The 24,329-nt window shown below is 47.8% G+C and overlaps 1 protein-coding gene across 2 annotated transcripts in view; it reads right to left on the reverse strand.

Moving 5' to 3' along the window:
* The window catches only part of Matn2 (matrilin 2), a 121,764-nt gene that overhangs the window by 15,550 nt on the left and 81,885 nt on the right, over positions 1–24,329 (reverse strand). For both annotated transcript variants that reach the window (XM_059247297.1, XM_059247296.1), the window contains exons 6-9: positions 14,943–15,065; positions 10,980–11,102; positions 6,710–6,832; positions 6,355–6,477 (exon numbers count right to left, since the gene is read on the reverse strand). In XM_059247297.1, coding sequence (XP_059103280.1) covers positions 6,355–6,477; positions 6,710–6,832; positions 10,980–11,102; positions 14,943–15,065 — 492 coding nt within the window. The remainder of the gene's footprint in view (positions 1–6,354; positions 6,478–6,709; positions 6,833–10,979; positions 11,103–14,942; positions 15,066–24,329) is intronic.

Below are 24,329 nucleotides of genomic sequence, written 5' to 3' on the forward strand. Positions count from 1 at the left end.
AACTGAAGGAGGGGTCAAGTTCCAGCCCCAACGAGCAAGCAGAGCTTGGCAGCTCTGGCCATCTGTTCTGGCTTTAGAGTCAAGGATACAAGAAAGGGGCTGTGGAATCTCCTTCCACAGCTAAGAAAAGTCACTGAGGCCAGACATGTGTCAAGGGTGTCCCTGCATGGGGACCCAGAGAGGCCATTGCATAAAGCTGTGAAGGTGAAGTCTAGATTGTGTTGGAGACCCCAAGATGTTGGAGATGCCAGAGTTGCGGGATACCTGCTGAGGAGAGCTGCTAACAGGGAGTGGACCCGTCCCACGAAAGAAAAGTATGTTACAGTCAACAAAGCTGAATGGAGTTAGAGATCTGAAGAGCGCTTTGACATCAGACATGAGATGCAGAATTTGGAGTTTGCCCAGCTGGTTTAGCAAGCTAAACCATGCACAGAACTCACTTCCTGCCCACAGGCTCTAGTACTACACTGGAAACCAGCTTGTCCTCAGCTTCTCACAGAGCCGATGATACTCCATTGTGGGAACACACTTCAGTGCCTCCTCAAGAAAGAAAAACAGCTACCATCTCTGACTCCCCACTAGAGCGGCCACCAGCCTGGGGAAATAGTGTGCACACCAACTGTACTTGTTTAGCAAATATTTGTGAACCGGTGACCTGTGCCCACTACTATCTATATTTGGAGGCTAGAAAGGACCTCGGAAAGATGCTAGTTCAACTCCATTCTAGAGATGAGGAAGTAGCTGGCCAGCAAGCAGAAGTGACTTTCTGAAAGCTCCTTACTCTGAAGATGTGACTTGGCTTTGCTGACGCAGGTAGGTCACAGATCTGTCCCCTCGGTGTTTCCTGGTCATCCCAGCTCCATGGGGTTAGTCAGTCTGGTTAGGGACTAATAGTTTGATCATGATAGGCTCTAGAAAGTTTCCTGTCACTCTCCATGCTGCAGGTGACAGTACCCACCTGTTCCTGTGGCTTCCTCTGGCACTCAGTATACTGACCTCCCTGTCCAGATCATGGACCTGCAGGTGCTGCTGCCCAGGTCTGGGAAGCTCTTACGTGGCACTTATGGCTGTGTCTCCTGATTGAGTCTCTAGGGTCAGATTAAACATCTCTTCCTGGACTTGGGAGAGTCCCCTACTCCACGTTCTTGTGGCAGTTCTGCCTGAATCCCAGTGGTCACCAACCAGATTGGGTGATAAATCTTACATATCTCTTCCAGAGGAACTTTAACCAGTGCTGGGGCAGAAATTGAATTAGTTCAATCCCAGGAGTCACCAGCACTTGAGAAACCACAGGCAAAGACTTGAGAGAATAAGGACAAAGAACTAGCTTAAGCAAGTGTTGAGACTCCAGCCGGGGAAGGGATGAGTCAGACTCAATCACTAGTCAGTGCTGAAGTAGAATGGGGTAGGAGGCTCAGAATTCTCAGGAAGCAGGAAAAAAGAAAACATCTTCTTCTCAAAGAGATACCTTTTGGGGCTGGAGAGATGGCTCAGTGGTTAAGAGCACTAGCTGCTCTTCCAGAGGTCCTGAGTTCAATTCCCAGCAATCACATGGTGGCTCACAACCATCTACAATGAGATCTGGTGCCCTCTTCTGGCATAAAGTCACAGATAGAGCATCATATACATAAAATAAGTAAATAAATCTTAAAAAAAAGAAGTTTAGAAAAACAAGAAAAGAAATCCTTCCCTTTTTTGTTCCCATGGGAGGAGGCAGGTCACACATTTAATTAAAGCCTCATTGTGAATGGGGTGTCATCTGTGACCAGGATGGCTAGAGGTTTCATAGCATAGCTCAGGTTTTTGGGGTCCTGATACACCCAACAAACTGTGTTTCCCACATCTAGGTTATATACCAGGTGAGTTGTATATGTGATGTGGGGGTTGCAGGAATTGTGGGGTAATGTGTCCAGTGTACTCAGACTTCAGCAGCAAAGACAGAGAGCAGCCCTGGTTCTTGTTCTGAATTCCACATATGATGTAATTAAAACACACCTGACCCCAGAGGGATGTGGCCATAGAGATGGTCTGCCGAGAAGGTGACCCAAGGCCAACTGTTTTTTTTTTTTTTTTTTTTTTTTTGATTTTTCGAGACAGGGTTTCTCTGTGTAGCTTTGCACCTTTCCTGGAACTCACTTGGTAGCCCAGGCTGGCCTTGAACTCACAGAGATCCGCCTGGCTCTGCCTCCCGAGTGCTGGGATTAAAGGCGTGCGCCACCACCGCCCGGCTCCAAGGCCAACTGTAACATGATAGTTTCAACGGGGGCAGCTGACCCTTTGGTGCCTCTGTAGAAGCCTTTTTCTCAAACCGAGAAGCAGCCACACTGAGATATCCTCCAGACCATCGCATTCTGCTCACGTGTACTAAAGTTGAGGACCCCCGGGCATCTTGAAGTGAAGGTAGTCCCTTCCCTCTCATTCATGCTACTCACTGGACTGTGTCCTCAATCCCTAATTCATAAATTGGCCCCCTAGTCCCTACCATGATAGTATTTGGAGTAGGGCTTTGGGAAGTAATTCGGTTTGGTTCACAAGGATGGGGCCCAGATAACGTTCTTATTATCATTATATTATATTATTATTATTGCCATCGTCATCACCACCATCACCATCGGAAAGTGTATGAGGAGCTCATATGCCACGGTGCAAACTGGAGGTCATAGAGCAGCTTTCTGGAGTCAGCTCTCTCCATCTCCCTGTGTACAGATGTGCATTCTAGGGATCGAACAGCTCAGCAGGCCTGCACGGCAGGCACTTTACTGAGTTGTCTTGCCGCCCAGGACTAGTGTTTTTATTTAGAAAGATACCAGAGAGCTCATTCACTCACTTCCTGTCTCCATCTCCTTTCCTCCATGAGAGGACACAGACATTGGTGGGGGAAAGCCCTCCCCAGAGCATTACCATGCTGGCGTCCTGCATTCAGACTTTTAGCCTCCAGTATTATGAGAAAGATGTTTCTGTGGTTAGGAGACAATACAGTCTGGTATTTTGCCATGGCTGCCTGAGCAGACTTGGACACTAGGGGTGGGGTTAGGACTTCAGGGCTGGGGGCCTTTTGGTAGCTGGGCTGGAAGTGTGGCCAGTTGGATCCCTGGGGTTTAAGGCTGTGGCTCCTACCCAAACAGTGTTCTCCATGGCTAGAAACAAGGGCCTCTTCTAGGGCAGTGTGTGGACTACTGAGCTTGCCAACTTCCAGAGTACGGTATCCGGTATCCCTGAGCCCTGCACGGAGAGTGTGCCCGACCCTGTCCCTGGGAGACTGGTCTCCAGACACCAATACAGGGAGCTTCCTGTGGGCCTCTCGGTGAAGAACAGTCGTAAGCTGAGGAGTGAGACCTGACGGGTGTGAGAGGGTTGAAGGCCCACTCCACGTTCTCAAAACGTGTCTATGAATATGTTCCTGCGTCACACAGGGACCCTGGAAGACAGAAATTATCATTCCCAGTTTGAAGGTGGGCAACCAGACACACAGGGAGGGCCAGCTTCCTTGCCCAGGTTAGAAGCAACAATATGTGAATCTGGGCTTTGGATCCTAGATCTGTGTCCCTGCTCACACCTGTGCACGGGTGTTCAGGGGCTGGAAGGAGGAGACTTCCCTAGCCCAGTGCTTAGGGAGGAGGAAGTTTCCATGACTCTGTGATAGACTAGGTTTCTCTATGCAGGGCGGAGGGCTGGGGAACAGAGGCTGTCCTCAACACAGAGAGAACAGTGTTTGTTCAAGGACTGCTTTAGCTGAAACACAGGAGGCTATGAGGAAGACCCAGGAAAGGCCTTCACAGGAGGAAGAGGGGGGCCTCTCCTACACTGCCAAATCAAGGATTGTCAGTGGAATTTTTTTCTGGGAGGTAGTAGGAAGCCATTAAGGGGACTGAGCTTGGAGTGGAGCCTGCACTAGGGGTCACAGAGCCAAAGGATATCGAGCTGGTCTCTGCTCATTCACTGCCCCTTTCATTTACTTTGCTAGGCTGGGCCCTGGGAATTCTGACTCCAGATATAAGACCTGGTCTCTGACCTCTGACTCCCAAGGACTTACAGGCAGTGCACTGCATGCATAGTGGGCCTATGGAGTCTTTAAGGGAAACTTCTAGTGAGGAAAAGAGAACCCTAAGCTGCAGCTGGAAGAGGAGGACCCCCCCCACCACTCCCAATCTATACAGCTAGAATCAGCATCAGAGGACTGAGAGGGAAGGAGGGTGGGCTTCACCCCAGTACCTGCCTCCTTGTCCCAGGAGCCTGGGTACTGGGACTTAGGCTCCCTACACTTCAGGCAACTTGGAGAACGAGTGAGGGGCTCTTCAGATCACCTGCTGTCTGGACTCCAAATAAAGGCCAAGGAAGCGCTCATCTTTGGAGCAAGGCCTGGCAGACCCCAGCTCACTCCCATCCCCTGTGCACCAGGCTTCACTAAAAAGGTACAGTCATGTTATCTGGCTGTGTGTCATCTGGCCTGGGGCGGGGAACATTCATCCCAACTGCCATTAGCTGTGACCACAGTGAAAACCTAGGCCACGATTACAGGATGGAACAGCTGGACTGAATCATTTGAGAGCAGACAGAGAGTCTTCAATTAGGGGGACAGCTCTGGCGGGTAATATGTGTCTGTCCTGTATTGTTCCGAGTTAAGTTCTAACCCATCTGATTACCTCACGCGTCTCATAACCACCCAACCAGACATAAAGTTCACTTGCAGTTGCTGGACTTGCACTCATATAGAGGACGCAGACCATGCATTAAATGAGAAAACAGGCCATGTTTAAAGGCGGCAAAGGCAAAGCTCTGATTGGGAGAGAGGCAGGAGAACGAAGGAAGGGGGTCTGCAAGTGTTTGAGATTCTGAGAGAAGATTTTAGAGGTCCTGCAGTTATCTCACACTCAGCCCTTGATTATCAGAGTGAAGAGAACAAAGAAGGGGCGTGAGTGATCTGAGACGATGGAGAATTCACCCATCACCCCTCGCATCTGGCTTGGCAGGCAGGCGAGTGTAGCTGGTGTTTAACTTACCCGCCCTTTTCCACACCCCCAGCGCCCGGGCCCTGCTAGAGTTGGCCTCGGCAGCACGCTGCGAGCAGCTGGGCAGGGATCCACGAGCAAGCGGCCCCATGGACAGCCTACTTGCCAAGATCCAAGCATCCATCTCAAACTGGGACAACATTTTCTCACACGGAGCACAGTGACTGTTGCCCAGCTGTGCAGACAGGTCATCTGCCCGTGTGGACCGACGGCAGAGAAAAGGCAGCTGTGTCAGTACTGTACCCACGGCTGTGCCAGTGGCCGAGGAACTCGGGCCTACAGCCAGAAAGACGGTGGCCAGGGAGAGCAAAGGAGGGTCTTTGCTTCCATTTTGATGCTTTCTCTCAAACTGCTGTTAGTCCTTGATCCTGGTCCACTTGGAAATGGGAATGCAGGGCAGAAAGCACATGGCTTTCTTGAGTTGGAGAGACGAGGGAGCCTGGAGTCTTGTCTTTTAGCTGTTGTTTGTTTAAATGGAGATGGGAATTAGAGTCAGCTGCAAGGAAACATGTTCCTAGACAATATCCCTGCCGGCCTGGCCTTGTGCTGAGAGGTGACAGGGAAGTCAAAGGATTTCTCAGACATCTCCCTTTCAGAACTAACTGGAGTCTCACAGAGAGTGAGTCCCTACTTAGTAGAGGGCCATCTCAGACGCTTCACTGAGTCTGAGCTGAGGTTATCCCATCTGGAGTGTGATAGCATGTGCTTAGCACAGTACTCAGCCTGGCCTGGCATGCAGCCAGCTGGCAGTCAGCCAGTTTCTGTATTGTTGGTCATAGGCGTGACTGGCGAGGGGGTAGAGCTGAGAGTGTGTCTGTACTCTGCTGTCTGTATTCTGCTGTTACATCACAGCACATGGATAGGGCTTTATTTTGCTTCATCTTATGGTGGGAATTATGTACAGAAGAGGTGGGGACAGAGAGACTGATTGCACTTTACAAGAATCCATCTCTCTAACCAGTCCACTCCCCCAGGAAAGGCATGAATCCTTCCCACCAGCATAATTGCCTTGGAAAAGTTTCATGTCTCAAACATGTCACAGTGGCAACCAAATTTGAACATAAATTTAAGTATGGACAAACCACATCAGCATGCCAAGAATGAGGGCCTGTTTCATAATGGTGGTGAGGCAGAGTGTGTGGAGGCGGCAAAGCCATTTCCAGGAGCACGAGAAGGAAGTTTGGGGCCGAGGCTCCAAGGGCTTTGAGATGCAGGCACACATATATCCAGGGGCCCAGTCAGACCCAGAGGACACTCAGACATGCACATGTCAGCAGCCCACTGGCACCTCAGGGGCCTGTGCTGAGTCCTGTCTGTCCCAGGATCTCAATGTGATGAAACTCACTTGCACAGGTTTTCCCGTCGCTGCGGAGCACGTGACCCTCAGGACATCGACAGGCAAAGGATCTGTCTGTGTTGACACAGGAGTATTCACAACCATGGTCACTCAGCAAGCAGTAATCCACCCCTGTAAAATCAAAGCCAAGTGAGATCCCTGGGGCCTCTGTCAGCAAGGCTTCTGGGCTGCAATGGGAATTAAGTAACGGTTCACATTTACTGCCATTGAAAGCACTGGTCCCCAGCAGACTTCCCCGCAGTGTCCCCGGAGGCCAGAGGAGAACGTGCTGAACTCTGCATTGTCTGCACACTTCACACCGGTTGCGAACCCCTCCCTAGTAGAGAAGTGGAAGGGGACTCACTGGAGCAGGTCTTGAGGTCATCGTTGATGAGGAAGCCTTCTGAGCACTGGCAGACAAAGGATTCCTCCGTGTTCAGGCACAGCTGCTCACAGCCATGGTCCTGCTGTGCACAGTGGTCCACCCCTGCATTGGTCACAAACACAGGAAAACATAAAGGGACTGAGGTGCCAATGCTCCACTCACAAAAGGGACTGCTACCCGGAGCCTTCCTGGGGGCAACGTCAGCCACAGGGAAGGTTCCACTCTACCTCACGATACCCGGCTTGCTGCGAAATCAACCTTGCTCCTTGTCATAGCTAGCTTCAGTGGCCTTGACATAAACCTAGAGTCACTTGGGAAGAGGAAACCTCAGATAAGGAATTGCTTCATCAAACTGGCCTGTGGGCATGTGTGGCATGTTCCTGATTGCTGATTGATCATAGCCCTCTGTGAATAGTGTTCACCCGGGGAAGGTGGTCCTGAGTAGTATAAGAAAACAAGCTGAATATGAACTTGGATGCAAGCCAGTAAACACAGTTCGTCTGTGGTCTCTGGCTCAGTTCCTGCCTTGACTTCCCTCAGTGGCATGGAAGTGTAAGCGGAAATAAACCCTTTTCTTCCCAAGTTGCTTTTGGTCATGGCATTTATCAGAGCAACAGAGAAGCAAACAGAACAGCACTGATTTCCACGTCCTTGCTGCGGATGCTGGACGAACTTAACCTCTCTGTCACCTCTGGAGATGATGGCAGTCCCCTTTCTTCTTTGAGTTCACGGGTTATACATGCAGGTGTGTGAGCTTGTAGAGGCCAGAGGACAATTTTGTCATTCTCGTGAAATGTAGTCTACCTCCTTCAGACAGGGTCTCTCTCATTGGCTTGGAGCCCAACAATTAGGCTAGACTGGCTGGCTAACAGGGGTGGTGTGGGGTGAGGGGGCATTCTGTTTCTACCTGCCCGGTGCTGAGGTGACAAGCACATGCTGCCATGCCTGGTGTTCTACCTGGGTTCTGCAGGTAGATCTCAGACCCAGGCTTGCAAAGCAAACACGTCACCAACCGAGTTTCTCCCCGACACCTGGTGGTCCCTTTCTGGTGATAATGTAGTAAAAGTTAGAGGAAAGGATACATGTAAGGCCCTCCAAACAGTGGCTGGCATACAGCAACCGCTTAATGAACGGTTGTTAGTAATGAACGGTTGTTAGTATGACTACGTAGTGCTCAGAGAGAATTAGTGTGTAATTTATTTTTATTTGAAAAATAAAGAAGTGATTTTTTAAAAAAAAAATTCTCTTAATCAGGACATCCAGATTCAGAAAATAAACAAAAGCCTCGCTGCCTGTGTGGCCCCTTCTGGCACCCAAACACCACAGCTGGTCCTTGGGCAGGGAACGCCAAAGGCCAGGAAACACACAGCTGTGGTGGATGGCTCCCACAGAGCCCCCTGGACTGCCTCCCAGATTTACTGAATGGAGAAAGTGCACCCTCCATCAACTGGACAGACACTGAAGACCTCATGATGGCCCACGGAGGTAAGCCTTTTCACTCCTTCGTGGCTGAAGACCAGAGGCTTCTAGAACAATCCACTGGTAGGCACACCTGTAAAAACACTTGCAGTGTCTCAGGAGCCACGTACCCATTTCACATCAGGCAGAATTGTCTGGAGGCACGTGAGAGCTGGAATGTTGAGGTGCTCACAACTGTGCCCGCAGAGTGAGCACTCAGAATGTTGGAGGTGCTCACAACTGTGCCCGCAGAGTGAGCACTCAGAATGTTGGAGGTGCTCACAACTGTGCCCGCAGAGTGAGCACTCAGAATGTTGGAGGTGCTCACAACTGTGCGTGCAGAGTGAGCACTCAGAATGTTGAGGTGCTCACAACTGTGCCCGCAGAGTGAGCATACAGAATGTTGGAGGTGCTCACAACTGTGCCTGCAGAGTGAGCACTCAGAAGAAGAGCCTGTGCCATCGTGCCTAAGAACCCCATGGATTTCCCTGGGGACTTCTAGACAGAAATAGCTTGGTTTAAACTTTCTAAAAGTTTTAACAGAGGAAGACCTCCATCTCTTCCGGGCTCACATCTGAGCTCTTCTAGACTACCCAAGGTGCTGTTGCAAGATATTTCATTGCACTGTGAAACTCCGAGACTGTGTTAGTAAAATTAACCTCGGATGGGGGAGGGCAGAGTTGACAAGAATTAGCCATGGAGTACAGAAGACCCAGGAATATGGATAGAGAGACTGTTTTTTGGGTTGGGACCAGTGGAGAGAGGCTCTCTTGCTGGGTCTCAGGACAGAAAGGAAGGTCAGCGGTTGCTTCTCGGCTTCTCTGATCCAGCAGGTTTTCACCCAACGTGACTCCCGTCTTTATTGGTAATAGAATGATAGAGACTTAGTTAAAACCTGCATCTGGCAGCCACAACTGTGGCCCAGCCAGTGTTGGGGGGACCGGAAATCCCGGCAGGCCACAGTCTAGCAGTGGAGTGCTGACTGCAGGCCGTAGGGCACAGACAGTAGTTAAAATATCAGTCTATTCAGGTGCAACAGCTAAGCCGACAGAAAAACACCACCAGGGCATGCTGAGAGAGTCAGGATCACACTTAGAAAGCCAAATCAAGGCACTGCTTCCTCCGAAGACAGGAGAATGAGGTTCCCCTGGCTGGCTCTGTAGCTCATACTTCAGCTGTGAAACTTGCCCTCCTGGCAGTCCAGGGCCCAAATGTGGTCCAGCAGCTGCACTGTCCCCATGCACAATCCACTTCTGTCTGCAGAGCTGAAGCAGACGCACGGTGTGCTAGGTGCAAGGCCACACGAAAGGACCCTTCTATGGAGGCCAATGTCACCTGCCCAGCTCTTAGTGTGCCAGGGCCCTGGGATCCATCACAGCCCCCACATAATGTCATCCTGCTGGCCTGGGCCTGTGGAGACCGTACCTCAGGAAAAAAAGTTAGGAGCCCATCCAGCTGTCAAGACCTGAAAGTTCCCATGTGTTTATGTCACCAAGCTTTGTTGTGGTTTGAGACGAGGACATTAAGTAAAGACTTTACCAGAGTCCATGCTGTCCAGTTCTGCCCTCATAGTCCAGTTTCCCAAGGTCCACCCCTTCTGGCCTCTCGTCCCAACCCGGTACCAGGCGTTAGTCACTTTCACAGGCTGGGTGATACTCACTGTTATCTTTATCTTTAGTTGTATGTTTGCTACAAACGAGGCACAAGGCCAAGGGGTTGAAATGGCTCCAATTATTCCCCCCAACCACCCAGGGAATCAATGCTATTAACAGTCTCACTTTTTAAAAAAATACTTATTTATTTATTATGGTTTTTCAAGACAGGGTTTCTCTAGCCAGGTAACAGTCCTGGCTGTCCTGGAACTCACTCTGTAGACCAGACTGGCCTCGAACTCACAGAGATCCACCTGCCTCCGCCTCCCAAGTGCTGGGATTAAAGGCGTGTGCCACCACCACCCGGTATATTCTCATTTTTTAAAAACAGACAGGCAATCAAAGCTTGGAGAATCACCTGTCCCAGGTCACATATGTAGACTGTGACAGAGCTTCAGTTTGAATTCCGGCCCATCTGACTATCTTGCTTTTAGTAGCAAAGAACAAGAGCAGCAGCCCTGTTCTGCGCAGGCTGCACGTGTTCACGCCCTCCTTGTCCTGCTCCCCCGGTTTATGTGGTGCTGGGGATCTCACCCATGACTGTGTGCTGGGCCAGCACTCTGCTGACTGAGCTACACCTGCAACCCCCACACATGTATTTATTTATTTATTCACACCCCTCTCAATCTTGTTCTCTTTTGAATTTTTGAGATGCTTTCTTGCTGCAGAGCCCATGCTGGTCTTGAACTCACCGTCTTTGTGCCTCCTGAGATCTGAGTTTGTCAACTGTGCACTGCTGTACTTGGGACACACTAACTTCTTTAATGTTATGTATGCAGAGTTTTGCCTGACTGTATGTATGTGTATTATATGTATGCCTGGTGCCCATGGAGGTCAGAAGAGGGTGTTGGATCTTCACAAACAGTTGTGAGCCACCATGTGGGTGCTGGGAATGGACTCTGGGTCTTCTATAAGAGCAGCAAGTGCTCTTAATTACTAAGCAATCTCTTTAGCCCTCATATTGAGTCTCGTAATTATTACAGCTCAACCTTTGAAGTGGGTAGTACTAACAGTACCATTTGATGGTTTATAAAATGCAGGAAACCCTGAAGCTGTAGAAGGACAGAGTTGCTAATGAGCCCAACAGACTGTGCATGGACCCCACCCCATCGGCACCCGTACCCCTGGGGCATACTCACGGCTGCAGGTCTTGCCATTGGGGTCCAGAGTATAGCCCCGACGGCAGCGGCAGTAGTGGCCCTCCTCTGTGTTGACACACTCGTGCTCACAGCCTGGTTTGTTCAGGGCACAGTAGTTGATTCCTGAAGGGAGAAAGTAAAGACCCTCCTTCAGACTCTGTGAGGCTATTCGGGTGGACTCCAGGGTTCCCACAGCCCCCATGGAGAGAGCTGGTAGGGGCTGCTTGCTAAGGCAAGCCAGGAATTATCATTCCTTCAGTCATTTACCAGCCAAGGGCCAGGCCCTAAGTTAGATGTGTAGATGCAAATGTGAGCACTGCCTTCAGGGTTTGTGCTCCGGAGACACAACAGAAAGGAATCAGGAACACTAGACACCAAAGATGTAATTGAGTGCCAGGAAACGAAGTGAAGTTATTGACGCCTCCTACGCACTCCAGTGCTGGTTACCCCGCCCCCCCTCCCCCGGTCACATTTGTAACTGACTCAGAGTCTGCTGAGGTCCCAGGCTTTGCATCACCACCTTCATGATCAGTGTCTGAAATCGACGATGGCACTCGCTGTCCATAAGGAGGTGAGGAGCGAGACTGAATCCTGGCCAAGGACTTTCCTTCAGTATGATGCTGCCCTGAACTACTTTTCCAAGTTTAATTGGATGATATTGAATTCTTTTGAAACAGATTGTTTTTAATTTGATTTGAAAATAGCCACCAGTCTCCTATTACATGAAAATGGCCCAATGTCTGTAAGACCCAGAGCACGAGAGATCTTAGATTCCTAATTACAAATCTCAGATTCTAAGTCAATGGCTTTGCTTCCCTCTGCCATGTGATGCTGTAGAGAACACAAGCTCTCCCTTCCGCTCCCAGCTGCCTGCTGTGATGTAGGGCTGAGTGCAAGCATCAAGCCAGAGCAGCCCTGACAGGCTGACCTCAGAGGTCCAGGCCTGGGCTCACAGCAAAGACAATGGAAAATGTAATGACGAGGAGGAAGACTGAGAGATGAGCTGATGAGGACACTAGCTCTTAGGAAAAGTTCTGTTTTTTCTGGATAAAAAAAGCGGGACACCTGGCTGCAGAGGAGATGGAGCTGTTACCCTCAGATACACATGGATGAGTGTGAGGGACTCTGGCAGGAGCTGCAGCCTACCAAAAGTCCGTCTTTGGGCCAGTTTGGTGTCCTAAAGCTGCTCTCTCAGCCTCGGTCCTCTCAGCAGCCCCCACCCCCTCTGGCCTTGAGGATATGTGCACTGACTGCCTTAGAGCCTCTCCAGCAGGTGTGGATGGAGTAGCATAGGTCAAGGAAATCCTTGAGATCTGGCAGGAGATGCAGAATCTCAAGCTAAGTCTCCATCAGTGGCTACATGCCTGACTGGTTCCCTTGTTCTACTCCATTAGTAACACAGGAAGCATGCTACCATACTGCTGCTGTGCTGAACCAATCTAATTATCTCCCTAAGAGCCCTCATCCACCTGTAACTGATTTCCCCTGGTACACTCAGCCCTCAAACATCCATCCCTAGAAAAAAGGTGTCTGCAGTACAGAGGGAAGTGAGATGAAGCTGGCCCTTGGACATATTGTTGGGCATGTGTGGTCTAATTGTCCTCACATTTTGAATGCTTTCCATTCAGGTTCTCATTTAATGCTTGACTGTTTTAAAGGTTTGTATCCAGACTTGGCAGTAGGAATTATCTTTTATAAGAGAAGCTCAGTTTCAAAATATGGGCTCTGTAACCACACAAAGTTTAATACTTATTAGGACGAATGTGGAACTTGATCTGTGCCATGAACAGTATGTGATTTGTCTAGATTCAATTCCACATATGGCCCATAGTGCTTTTCAGAAGAGGTACCTGGTACAGTCTTGCCATGAGCACACATTGGTGGACAGTCTTGCCATGAGCACACATTGGCAGACAGTCTTGCCATGAGCACACTCTGGCATATAGTCTTTTGCCATGAACACACACTGGCATACAGTCTTGCCATGAGCACACATTGGCAGACAGTCTTGCCATGAGCACACATTGGTGGACAGTCTTTTGCCATGAGCACACATTGGCAGACAGTCTTGCCATGAGCACACATTGGTGGACAGTCTTGCTGTAAGCACACATTGGCAGACAGTCTTGCCATGAGCCCACATTGGCAGACAGTCTTGCCATGAGCACACATTGGCGGACAGTCTTTTGCCATGAGCACACATTGGCAGACAGTCTTGCCATGAGCAAACATTGGTGGACAGTGTTGCTGTGAGCACACATTGGCAGACACTCTTGCCATGAGCACACATTGGCGGACAGTCTTGCCATGAGCACACATTGGTGGACAGTCTTTTGCCATGAGCACACATTGGCAGACAGTCTTGCTGTGAGCACACATTGGCAGACAGTCTTGCTGTGAGCACACATTGGCAGACAGTCTTGCCATGAGCACACATTGGTGGACAGTCTTGCTGTGAGCACACACTGGTAGACAGTCTTGCCATGAGCACACATTGGCGGACAGTCTTGCTGTGAGCATACATTGGCGGACAGTCTTGCCATGAGCACACATTGGCAGACAGTCTTGCCATGAGCACACATTGGTGGACAGTCTTGCTGTGAGCACACACTGGTAGACAGTCTTGCCATGAGCACACATTGGTGGACAGTCTTGCTGTGAGCATACATTGGCGGACAGTCTTGCCATGAGCACACATTGGCGGACAGTCTTGCTGTGAGCATACATTGGCTAGGAAGAAGCAGCAGAGTGGCATTTAGGGAAACATCCCAGCAGGCATGGTGGTGTACACCTGTGGTCTAGCTCTCAGAAGAGAGGTGTAACTTTGGGGCTAGCTTGGACCACATAGCCAGAGTCTGTCTCAAAACAAGCCAAACCAAAACCAACCAACCAAACAAACAACCCCAAACAAACTAACAAACAAAACCCAAACAAACAAGAAAGAAGGAAAGAAGAAAGGCAGGTAAGGAGAGAGAGATGGAGGGAGGGAGAAAGGAAGGAAGGAAAGAAGAAAATACACCACTAATTGGAAGTTCCAGAGAATTCTACAAATGTCATGGTCAGGAAATCACAAACAAAAAATCAAGGAATTCCGGTTAAATTGTAATTTCTGCAGGATGATGTATCTCAGAGCAATTCTTTCACTCCCTCATTCACACATAATCCATTCCACAAGTCTGCACTCAACCTACTGACCCAAGTACTCTGAGCTGTTGAGGATTCAGTGATGAAAAAGACAAGCACTTGAAGCACTTGGTAAGTCTTCTGCTCTGGTGTCATTGGGGAACAGTCTGGTTTGTCTATGTGCGTTCGTGTGTGTGTGTGTGTGTGTGTGTGTGTGTGTGTGTGCGCGCGCGCGGTGCGCGTGCCGCGCAGACGCTGGAGATCTGGCCTAGTGGTCTGCTCTGGAGTAGGTGCTCTAGTTGCTGGCTAGCCGCTCCGAATTTCAGGTGAAGGCATCTGAGTCCCCTGTACCCCCTCACCCCCACCTTGCTGATGCTCTGTTCCCTTGGGTGCTGGTGTGATGACCTAGGACATTCTTTCCTTCTTCCTTCCTCTCAGGAACAGAACTTTAGTGTCCCCACACTCAGCAGCCATCAACTGTCCTATCTTGTAGGACTTGAAGAAACCAGCTCCTTTAGTGTCCCGACTCTGTGCCAGCCTTTTCTCTCCCTCAAGGTTCCATAAACACTTCATGGGGGCACGGAACAGGGGTGCGCACCCTCATTTCAAGGAGACGCTTCAGCATGGACTGGGTTGCTAAAAAAATCTTGTGACCAGAGCCAGTCTATTCAGTCTGTAGGAAAACTTCCCACAGTAGGTTCCAGTGACCACAGGAAAGTACAAGCAGAAGGCCATTAATAAACACAGACATCCATTATACACACGGTGTGCTAAAGGTCTGCCGAGCCCGGAAGCGGGTGGTGGAAAGCCACAGTGGGGGGATGGGCCAGTGCCACTTACTTCGGCAGGTTTTCTGGTCTGGATTCAGCATGAAGCCTTTCAGGCAGCGGCAGGAAGCGGACTTCTGGCCATTAACACACTCGTGCTGACATCCATGATTAGAAGAGGCACAGTAGTCTATCTCTGGAAAGAAAGCAAGGTCCTCGGAATCATGAATAAGTCAATATGGCTAGCCGTGAGAACAGGGATTCTTCGTCCCCATTTTCTCCAAGTGTGCGAAATGCGTGCCTTGATATTCAGGCCCAGAGGAGACCTCTTCAAAAAGCCACTTCCTTGTCTAGAGATTATGTCCTCATCTCAAAGATCTCTTTTCGTTTGTTTGTTTTTTGTTTTGTTTTGTTTTTTTATTTTTTGAGACAGGGTTTCTCTGTGTAGCTCTGGCTGTCCTGGAGCTCACTTTGTAGACCAAGCTGGCCTCGAACTCACAGAGATCTGCCTGCATCTGCCTCCTAAGTGCTGGGATTAAAGGCGTGCGCCACCACACCAGGCTTCAAAGATCTTGTTGATATTTTCATTTTACAAAATATTTATACAACAGTTGCTTCTTGTAAAAGCCACTGAAACTGAATCTGCATTGGGGGCTGGGTATGGTGGTACACATCCTTATTCCCAGTCCTTGGGAGGCACAGGCAGGATCTCTGTGAGTTCAATGCCAGCCAAGACTACACAGTGACATTTGGTCTCAAAAACAAAACAAAACAAAAAACAAAAAGTTGCGTTGGTCTGGGGAAGTATGTCAGTGGTAAAGAATCCGGGTAGTGTTCTCAAGTGTTCTGCATAACACTGAAAAAAACAAAGCTAAATGTATGGGTTTGGAACTATGACTCAGTGCATAGTGCTTGCTGGTGAGTACTGGGACCAGAGTCCAGAACTCCAGGACCAACATAGACTCCATCTGTAATCCCAGCACTGCAGAGTCAGGACAGGTGATCCCAGAGCAGGCTGGCTGGCGAGATTAGCCAAACCGGCAAGTTCTGGGTTCAGGATCTTGACTCGATGTATAAGGTGGAAAATGACCAAAGAAGGTATCCCATGTCAACCTCTGGCCTTCATGTGTATGCACACATATGTGCATGCACACCACCACCCCACACAAGTGCTCATACACATGTGAACACGCATATACATGCAATATAATTAAAACTGGATTTTGTTTACTGTGTTACAAGCTAGGGAGAGAGCATAGCTGAGTATTTAATGGAATTTATGCAATTAAAGAGATTAGAATGTTCCCAAATAAAACTCTAGACCACTTAAACTTTTTACACACTGAGTCAGATCCCAGGAAACAGAGCCTACAAGGGAAAAGACACAAATATTCTGAATTTAAAACTCCTCCCTCATTATCTTGGTAGACTGAATGAATATAAATAGTATCCCTCCAACAGACACACACACACACATACACCACATACACACATATATACACACATACCACACACACACACATACACACATGCACCACACATACACACACACCACACATACCACATGCACACATACACAGACACACACACACACACACACACACCAATAACATTTAAAGAACAAGACTTGGTCATGAACTTGAGAGGAAATGGAATGGGAGGGGCTGGAGGGGGTAGAAATGATGTAAATGCAATGCTCATGTATGAAATTCTCAAAAAAAATTAAATTAAAAAGAGCAGTTTCCAAACCTAGTACATGTTTTAGGTGAATTATTTAAGGAGTTTTGATTATGTGGGGGCTGGAGAAATGGCGCAGTGACTAAGTGCTTACCGCTCTTCCAGGGAACCTGTGTTGAGTTCCAACACACATGTAGGTAACTCATACCCCCGTGACTTCCGGCATTCCCGCTGATTGTGTCTTCTCCATTGTTTCTATTTCACTTTTCAAGTCTTGAACTGTTTCCTTCACCTGTTTAATTGCTTTTTCTTGTTTTTTTTTTGGCTTTCTTTAAGGGATTTATTGATTTCTTCCAATTTTTGTTTGCCTTTTCCTCAACTCTTCAAGGGAAATTTTCATTTCCTCTTTAAAGGCCTCCAATCATCTTCATAAAGTTATTTTTAAGGTCTCTTTCTTCTGCTTCTTCTAGGTTGTGATGTTCAGGTCTTGCTGTTGTAGAACCACTAGGTTCTGGTGGTGCCATATTGCTCTTTATGGTGTTGTGTGTATTTTTGCACTGGGGTCTACCCATCTCTTCCTCCAATAGGTGCAAGAGGTGCCTGTGTCTGAGCGAGCTGCTATTGGTCCAATCTGTGCTTGCTGTGTCTGTGTCTTAGGGGGCCACTCTGGGTCCAATTGTACCTCTTGGTCTTAATTGGAGCTGGCTGATTCTGTGTCTCAGGAAGCTGCTGAGGTCACAGGGGGATGGGTGGGTTTGGGGTAGGGAGAGGGTCTTGTAGATTGCAGGGTCCAATAGGGGGTGTTGGTGGGGAGGCCTGCCCGCAGGAGTCTTCCCTGAGGGCCAGCAACTTGGGTAGCAATGGGTGAGGGTTCTTGGACATGGATTGTGTCCCTGGGCCTGGGTCCTAGAGGCAGGACTCTCTGGGTGGGAGAAGAGTCACTCACCTCTTGGTCCAATCCTCTTCAATTTCTTTTACCAACAGTTTATACTTTTTCAATACACAGATATTTCACATCTTCCTTCAAATTTGTTCACAAGTATAGCAAATTGGTGCTATTGAACGTTATTAGTTTAAATTTTGATAGCACATTGCAAGTTTTTGTATATTGATCTTGTCTTAGCAGTCTTGTTAATACAAATAGTATTTATAGGTTTTTTTTTTTTAAATTGCATTGGGAATTTCCCTCACACCAGGTTTCTACCTGGCCTCAAAATGCCCCCTTTATCAAGACATCTCTTTCATTACCTCCCCCTCCATCCATGAGGATGACTCCAGCTAAGACTCACAGTACTACTCTCAGAGCTCTGACTGCCTCTGTCTCCTGAATGCTAACATTTTCTTGTTTTTAATTTTTAAAATTAAAATAATTATATCATCCCCCTTTCCTTTCCTCCTTCTAACCCTTCTCACCCCCTTCACTTCCCTCCCTCTCAAATTCAAGGCCTCTTTTTCTTTAACATATGTGTGTGTGTGTTATATGTGTGTGATATACACATCCTGTTGAGTCTGTTTAGCATTGCCTGCATGTGTGTGATACACACACACACATCCTGCTGAGTCTGCTTAGTGTTGCCTGCATGTGTGTGTTTTCAGGGCTGACCATTTGGTATTAGATAATCAATCGAGCTCCTTCCTGGGGAAGACTTACTGTTCTGCTCTCGGCAATCCTTAATTGCCTGTAGCTCTTTGTCTATGGGCTGGGCCTCATCTTGTTCAGGTCTTTCTTAGGCAGTTATGATTTGTTGTTTTGTTTTGTTATCTTATTTGTTTTTACTTATCTAAAAGGTTTTATTTTGATAAATTGAATGTATAACCAGACAATTTTATGGAAAGATAATTAAAACTCAGTAATTAAAGCAATGAGAAGGAACTTGTCCTAGAGGATTAGCATATTAAAAAAAAACCAAACCCAAAACCTCTCACCAGGTGTAGTTGCATATACTTGTAATCCTAGCACTCAGGAAGGCAAGGCAGGAAACTTACCAATTCAAGGCAAGTCTGAACTATATGATGAGACCTTGTTTCAAAACAAAACAACAAACAAAAATCTCATCTCTTCAAAACATGTATGGTGAACCATATGTTGGTACAAAATTTTGGAAGTTAATTTTGCACACACATTAAAAGCCTTAACATGTTTCTTAGTTTGGTTACTACTGCTGTGATGAAACACCACAACCAAAGCAACTTGGGGAGGAAAGGGTTTATTTGGCTTATGCTTCCATACCATAGCCCATCACTGAAGGAAGTCAGGACAGGAACTCAAGCAGGGCAGGAACCTGGAGGCAGGAGCTGATGCAGAAGCAATGGAGGAGTGTTGCTTGCTGGCTTGTTTCCCATGTCTTGCTCAGCCTGCTTCCTTGGAGAATCCAGGACCACCAACCCAGGGATAGCACCACCCACTATGGGCTGCATTCCCACCCCCACCCCCATCAATCACTAATTAAGAAAATGTACTACAGGCTTGTTTACAGCTTGATCTTACGGAGGCATTTTCTTTTTTTTTTTTTTTTAAATTTCTTTTTTCTTTTTTGGTTTTTCAAGACAGGGTTTCTCTGTGTGTATTCCTGGCTGTCCTGGAACTCACTCTATAGAACAGGCTGGCCTCGAACTCACAGAGATCCACCTTCTTCTGCCTCCCAAGTGCTGGAATTAAAGGTGTGTGCCACCACCACCTGGCTACAGACATTTTCTTAATTGAGGTTCCTTCTTCTCAGATGACTTTAGTTTGTGTCAAGTTGACATAAAACTATCCAGCATGTTAATAATCTTTGACTCTATAAATTTCTTTTTGCATTTCATTCCTAAGAACATAAAAACACAAGGATTTATGCATGTGGATTTCAAAAATCTATCACAAAAAACCTGCTCCATAGATTATACCATGTAATATACAGAATATTATGCAGACATGAAAATGTTTTATAACATTCAAATAATATGCTCAAATGCTAGAGATTTAATGTTTATTGTATGATCCCAACACTATAAAAACATATTCTTGGGCTGGAGAGATGGCTCAGAGGTTAAGACTACTGACTGCTCTTCCAGAGGACCCGGGTTTAATTCTCAGCACCCACATGGCAGCACACAACTGTCTGTAATGCCAGTTTCAGGGACCCAACACCCATGGCAAAAACTCCAATGCACATTAAAATAAATAAATTAAAAAAAGAAAACTTAAAAAAAAACCATATCCATGTGCATACATTTTAAAAAGAGAGGCTGTTGAGATGGATCAACACAGAAAAGCCTGATGATCTGAGTTTGGTCTCCAGAACCCATGTGTGGTGTTTGAAAGAGAATGGTTCCCAGAGGCTCATATGTTTGAATGCTTAGTCATTAGGGGATGGAACTGTTTCAGAAGGATTAGAAGGAATCAGGAGGTGTGGCCTTACAGGAGGAGGTGTGGCTTTATTGGAGGAGGTGTGGCTTTGCTGGAGGAGGTGTGGTCTTGTTGGAGAAGGTGTGGCCCTGTTGGAGAAGGTGTGTCACTGGGACATGGGCTTTGAGGTTTCAAAAACCCACATCAGGCCCAATGTCTCTCTCTTTGTCTGCTGCGTGAGGATCATGATGTAAAGCTCTCAGCTCCTTCTCCAGCAGCATGGCTTCCCACCTGCCTCTAAGTTCCCTGCCATGATGCTAATGGACTAATCCTCTGAAACTGTAAGCAAACCCCAGTTAAATGCTTTCTTCTATAAGAGTTGCCTTGGTCACAGTGTCTCTTCACAGCTATAGAATAGTAACTAAGACACCAAGTAAAGAGGGAAGGAGAGAACTAACTTAATAAAGTTGTCCTCTGGCCTCCACACATATGCCATGGCGTACTTAGCCCTGCATTCACACATCATAATAAAATATGGGCCAGCAAGTTGGCTGGACAAATAAAGACACTTGCTGCTAAGCCTAATGACCTAAGTTCAATCATTGGAACCCACATAAGTAGAAGGAGAAAACCAACACCCTAAAGTTATCTTTGATCTCCAGATATTTACCATGGCTCACACACATATCTACATACACACACACACACACACACACACACACGTGCACGCACGCATGCATGCACACACATATATTAAAAAAATATATGGGGGCTGGAGAGATGGCTCAGTGGTTAAGAGCACTGACTGCTTTTCCAGAGGTCATGAGTTCAATTCCCAGCAACCACATGGTGGCTCACAACCATCTGTAATGAGATCTGGTGCCCTCTTCTGGCCTGCAAAGACACATGCACGCAGAACACTGTATACATAATAAATAAAATAAATCTTTAAAAAAAAATATGGGCTGGAGAGATAGCTCAGAGGTTAAGAGCCTTGGCTATTCTTCCAGAGGTCCTGAGTTCAATTCCCAGCAACCACACAGTGGCTCACAACCATCTATAGTGAGATCTGATGATCTCTTCTGACGTGCTGGCATACATACAAACAGAACACTGTATACATAATAAATAAATAAATCTTAAAAAAAAACCCAACCAAATAAATGTAATACCATTTTTAAAATTTAAAGTCTCGAAGGAAATGAAACAAACTGAGATTAACAATACTTATCTCCGGCTGATGGAGTATAGATGGTTTTATTTTATATAACTTCATCTCTATAAGAATCAGTTGTCTGCAATAAACGTATCTTACTTTTGTAATAAAAAATAAATATATATATTCACGATTACAAAAGTAGTTGCCATGGAAAAAAACAATTAATACAGAAAAAAGAACAGTGTAGGAGTTATTCAGAGACTTGAAAAGAAAACAATCAGTGAACATGGCTAAGAATACTATAAATAGCCAAAGATATCACTATTAAAAACGCAAAGTGGGGCTGGAGAGGTGCTCAGTGGTTAAGATAAGATGCTGCTCTTGCAGAAATGCCAGGTTCAGTTCCCGGAACCCAGGCTGAGATCTGACGAGGTACACACCCCCACACAGACATGTCCCCCCACCCCACCTCCTATGCATGCTCACAAAGTGAGTTTGAGACCTGTGGTGGTTTGAATGAGAATGGCCCCCGTAGGCTTGACTATTTGAATGCTTGAGCCCCAGTAGTGGAACTGTTTGGGAGGGACTAGGAGGTGTGGCCTTGTTGGAGGAGGTGTGTCAGTGGGGGTGGGCTTTGAGGTTTCAAAGCCCAGGCCAGGTCCAGTCCCGCTCTTTCTCTGCTCCCAATTTACAGATCAGATGTGAGCTCTCAGGTACTACCCCAGCACCATGTCTGCCTGCATCCCACTTCCCCCACCATGATGATCATGGACTAACCCTCCGAAACAGTAAGACCCTATGAAATGATTCCTTTTAAAAGTTGCCAGCCGGGCAGTGGTGGCACACGCCTTTAATCCCAGCACTCGGGAGGCAGAGCCAGGCGGATCTCTGTGAGTTCAAGGCCAACCTGGGCTACCAAGTGAGTCCCAGGAAAGGCGCAAAGCTACACAGAGAAACCCTGTCTCGGAAAACCAAAAAAAAAAAAAAAAAAAGTTGCCTTGGTCATGGTGTTTCATCACAGCAACAGAAGAGTAACTAAGAGAAGACTTGAATCTAGGGAGGAGTTATGGGGGTGGGGCTTGGAATCAAGTGCAGAGCTGTGAAGGGAGGTCAGATGCTCACAGTTCACACCACAGCCTCTCTGTTCTAGTCCTGCAGGCTTCCTGGCTGCCTTCAGCATTGCTGTCTCACAGCTCCTGCCCCCAGGGTTTGTGCTGGTGCTACACTCACTCCCTGTGCTGAGACTGTCTACTTCCTGTCTCTTTCAAGCCTTTGATTAAATGCCACTTTTTCTCTTCTTCCTCCCTCCCTCCCTCCTTTCCTCCCTCCCTTCTTCCTTCCTTCCTTCCTTCCTTCCTTCCTTTCTTTCTTTCTTTCTTTTTTTTAGTTTTTTCGAGACAGGGTTTCTCTCTGTAGTTTTGGTGCCTGTCCTGGAACTCCTTTTGTAGACCAGGCTGGCCTCGAACTCACAGAGATCTGCCTGGCTCTGCCTCCTGAGTGCTGCCTGGCTCTTTCTTTCTTTTTTCTTTTTTATCTTTTTCTTTTCTTTTCTTTTTTTATTTTTTTCCAAGATAGGCTTTCTCTGTGTTCTCCGTATAGCTCTGGCTGTTCTGGAATTGCTCTGTAGGCCAGGCTGACTTTGAACTCAGAGATCCCCATGCCTCTGCCTCCTGTGTACTGGGATTAAAGGTGTGCGCCACTAGAGACCAGGTCTTGCTATAGAGCCTAGATAGTTTGAAATTGGCTACAGACCAGGTTGGCCTCCAACCTGCAGTGATGCCCCTGCCTCTGCCTCCCCAGTGCGGGGGTTACAGGTGTGTACAGACACCCCCCGCTGTAGGGAGGCTTTTGGGTACCACTAATCTCTGCTGAATTATATTACTTGCTCAGGACATGGCACGTTTTGGCCCAATCACACATTAGTCATGCTTGGTGTATTACCTTACTAGAATATCTTCTATAGACAATAAGTGTGCAGTTACTAATTGGATTTTCTTTTCAGTATACTTTTGAGAGCTGACTTAGCAGTTAAGAGTGCATATAGCGCTTGCAGAGGACCTAAGTTTGGTTCCAAGCACCTATACCTAGTGGTTCACAAACTCCTGTAACTCCAGTTCCATGGAATCCAGCACCACCTTTTGGACTCTGTGGGCACTTGTGCTCACATGTGCATAGAGCACCCCTGCTCCCACGCACACACAAATATTTTAGAAAAGAATAATACATCTTTTAAAAATAGGGACTGAAATGTAAAGAACTGATTTTCTTTTTATCTTACTAATCTTTTGGAGGAATGTAAGAACTGGAATTTTTTTAGGTGGCTGGGACTGTGACACCTCAAAAGTCACTAACAAGGCGGCTGCCCGGCTTGTCCCCCGTGTCTCTGTCCTTGCCCTTGACTGTTTCTCAGCTTTCTCCTGTGCTGCTGTAGACAGGACACTCCAGTGTTCTGTCTGCACAAGTGGGCGCTGTAGACGGGACACTCCAGTGTTCTGTCTGCACAAGTGGGCGCTGTAGAAGGGACACTCCAGTGTTCTGTCTGCACAAGTGGGCGCTGTAGAAGGGACACTCCAGTGTTCTGTCTGCACAAGTGGGCGCTGTAGATGGGACACTCCAGTGTTCTGTCTGCACAAGTGGGCTTCCTCTTTACTCCCTCACCATTGTCTAAGTACGTGGAGCATCTCTTCCATTGCCAGGCTTGTCCATCTGGCTCCTGTCCACTCCCCAGGATGGTGGGAAGGCGGCCTTTCTAGGGGGCAGCACCCTAGTGCTGCTGGCCTGGACTGCAGAACTTTCCCAGCATTCTTCTCTGCCCACGCACTGGGCTGGCCAGCTTCGTGGTCTTGTCTCTAACACAGCCTGAAGATCGCTGAGCTGCTGGCTCCCAGCCTAGCTGGTGAGGGCTCCCAGCCTAGCTGGTGAGACCTCCCAGCTGGAAGAGCCCTGCCCTGACTCCCGGCCAGCCTCTCCCAGGCCCCACACTACAGTTTCTACCGTAGGATCTGACGGCAAGGCTCAGACCTCCTCGTCTGCACCACTCTCGGGTGTGGAATAGGATCTAGTCAGAGGGGACATGCTGAGGCAGTGTGGGGAGACAGTGCTGTTGTGGAGAATAGGGTGGGAGTCAGGACTCCTCCAGGAAGGAAGTTCTGAGAGTAGACTGATGGGTTTTCCCCATTCCTCTGACCATGGGGCAGTACTTTCACCTGCCCTAGTCCAGCTTGTCTGCATTACACCATGGACCCTGGGTTACATGCATCCTCGTGTGACTCAGCTGCTCTGTGTGGCCAGACTTG

The sequence above is a fragment of the Peromyscus eremicus genome, chromosome 20 (genome assembly GCF_949786415.1).
Source record: "Peromyscus eremicus chromosome 20, PerEre_H2_v1, whole genome shotgun sequence".
NCBI classification, from domain to species: Eukaryota; Metazoa; Chordata; class Mammalia; order Rodentia; family Cricetidae; genus Peromyscus; species Peromyscus eremicus.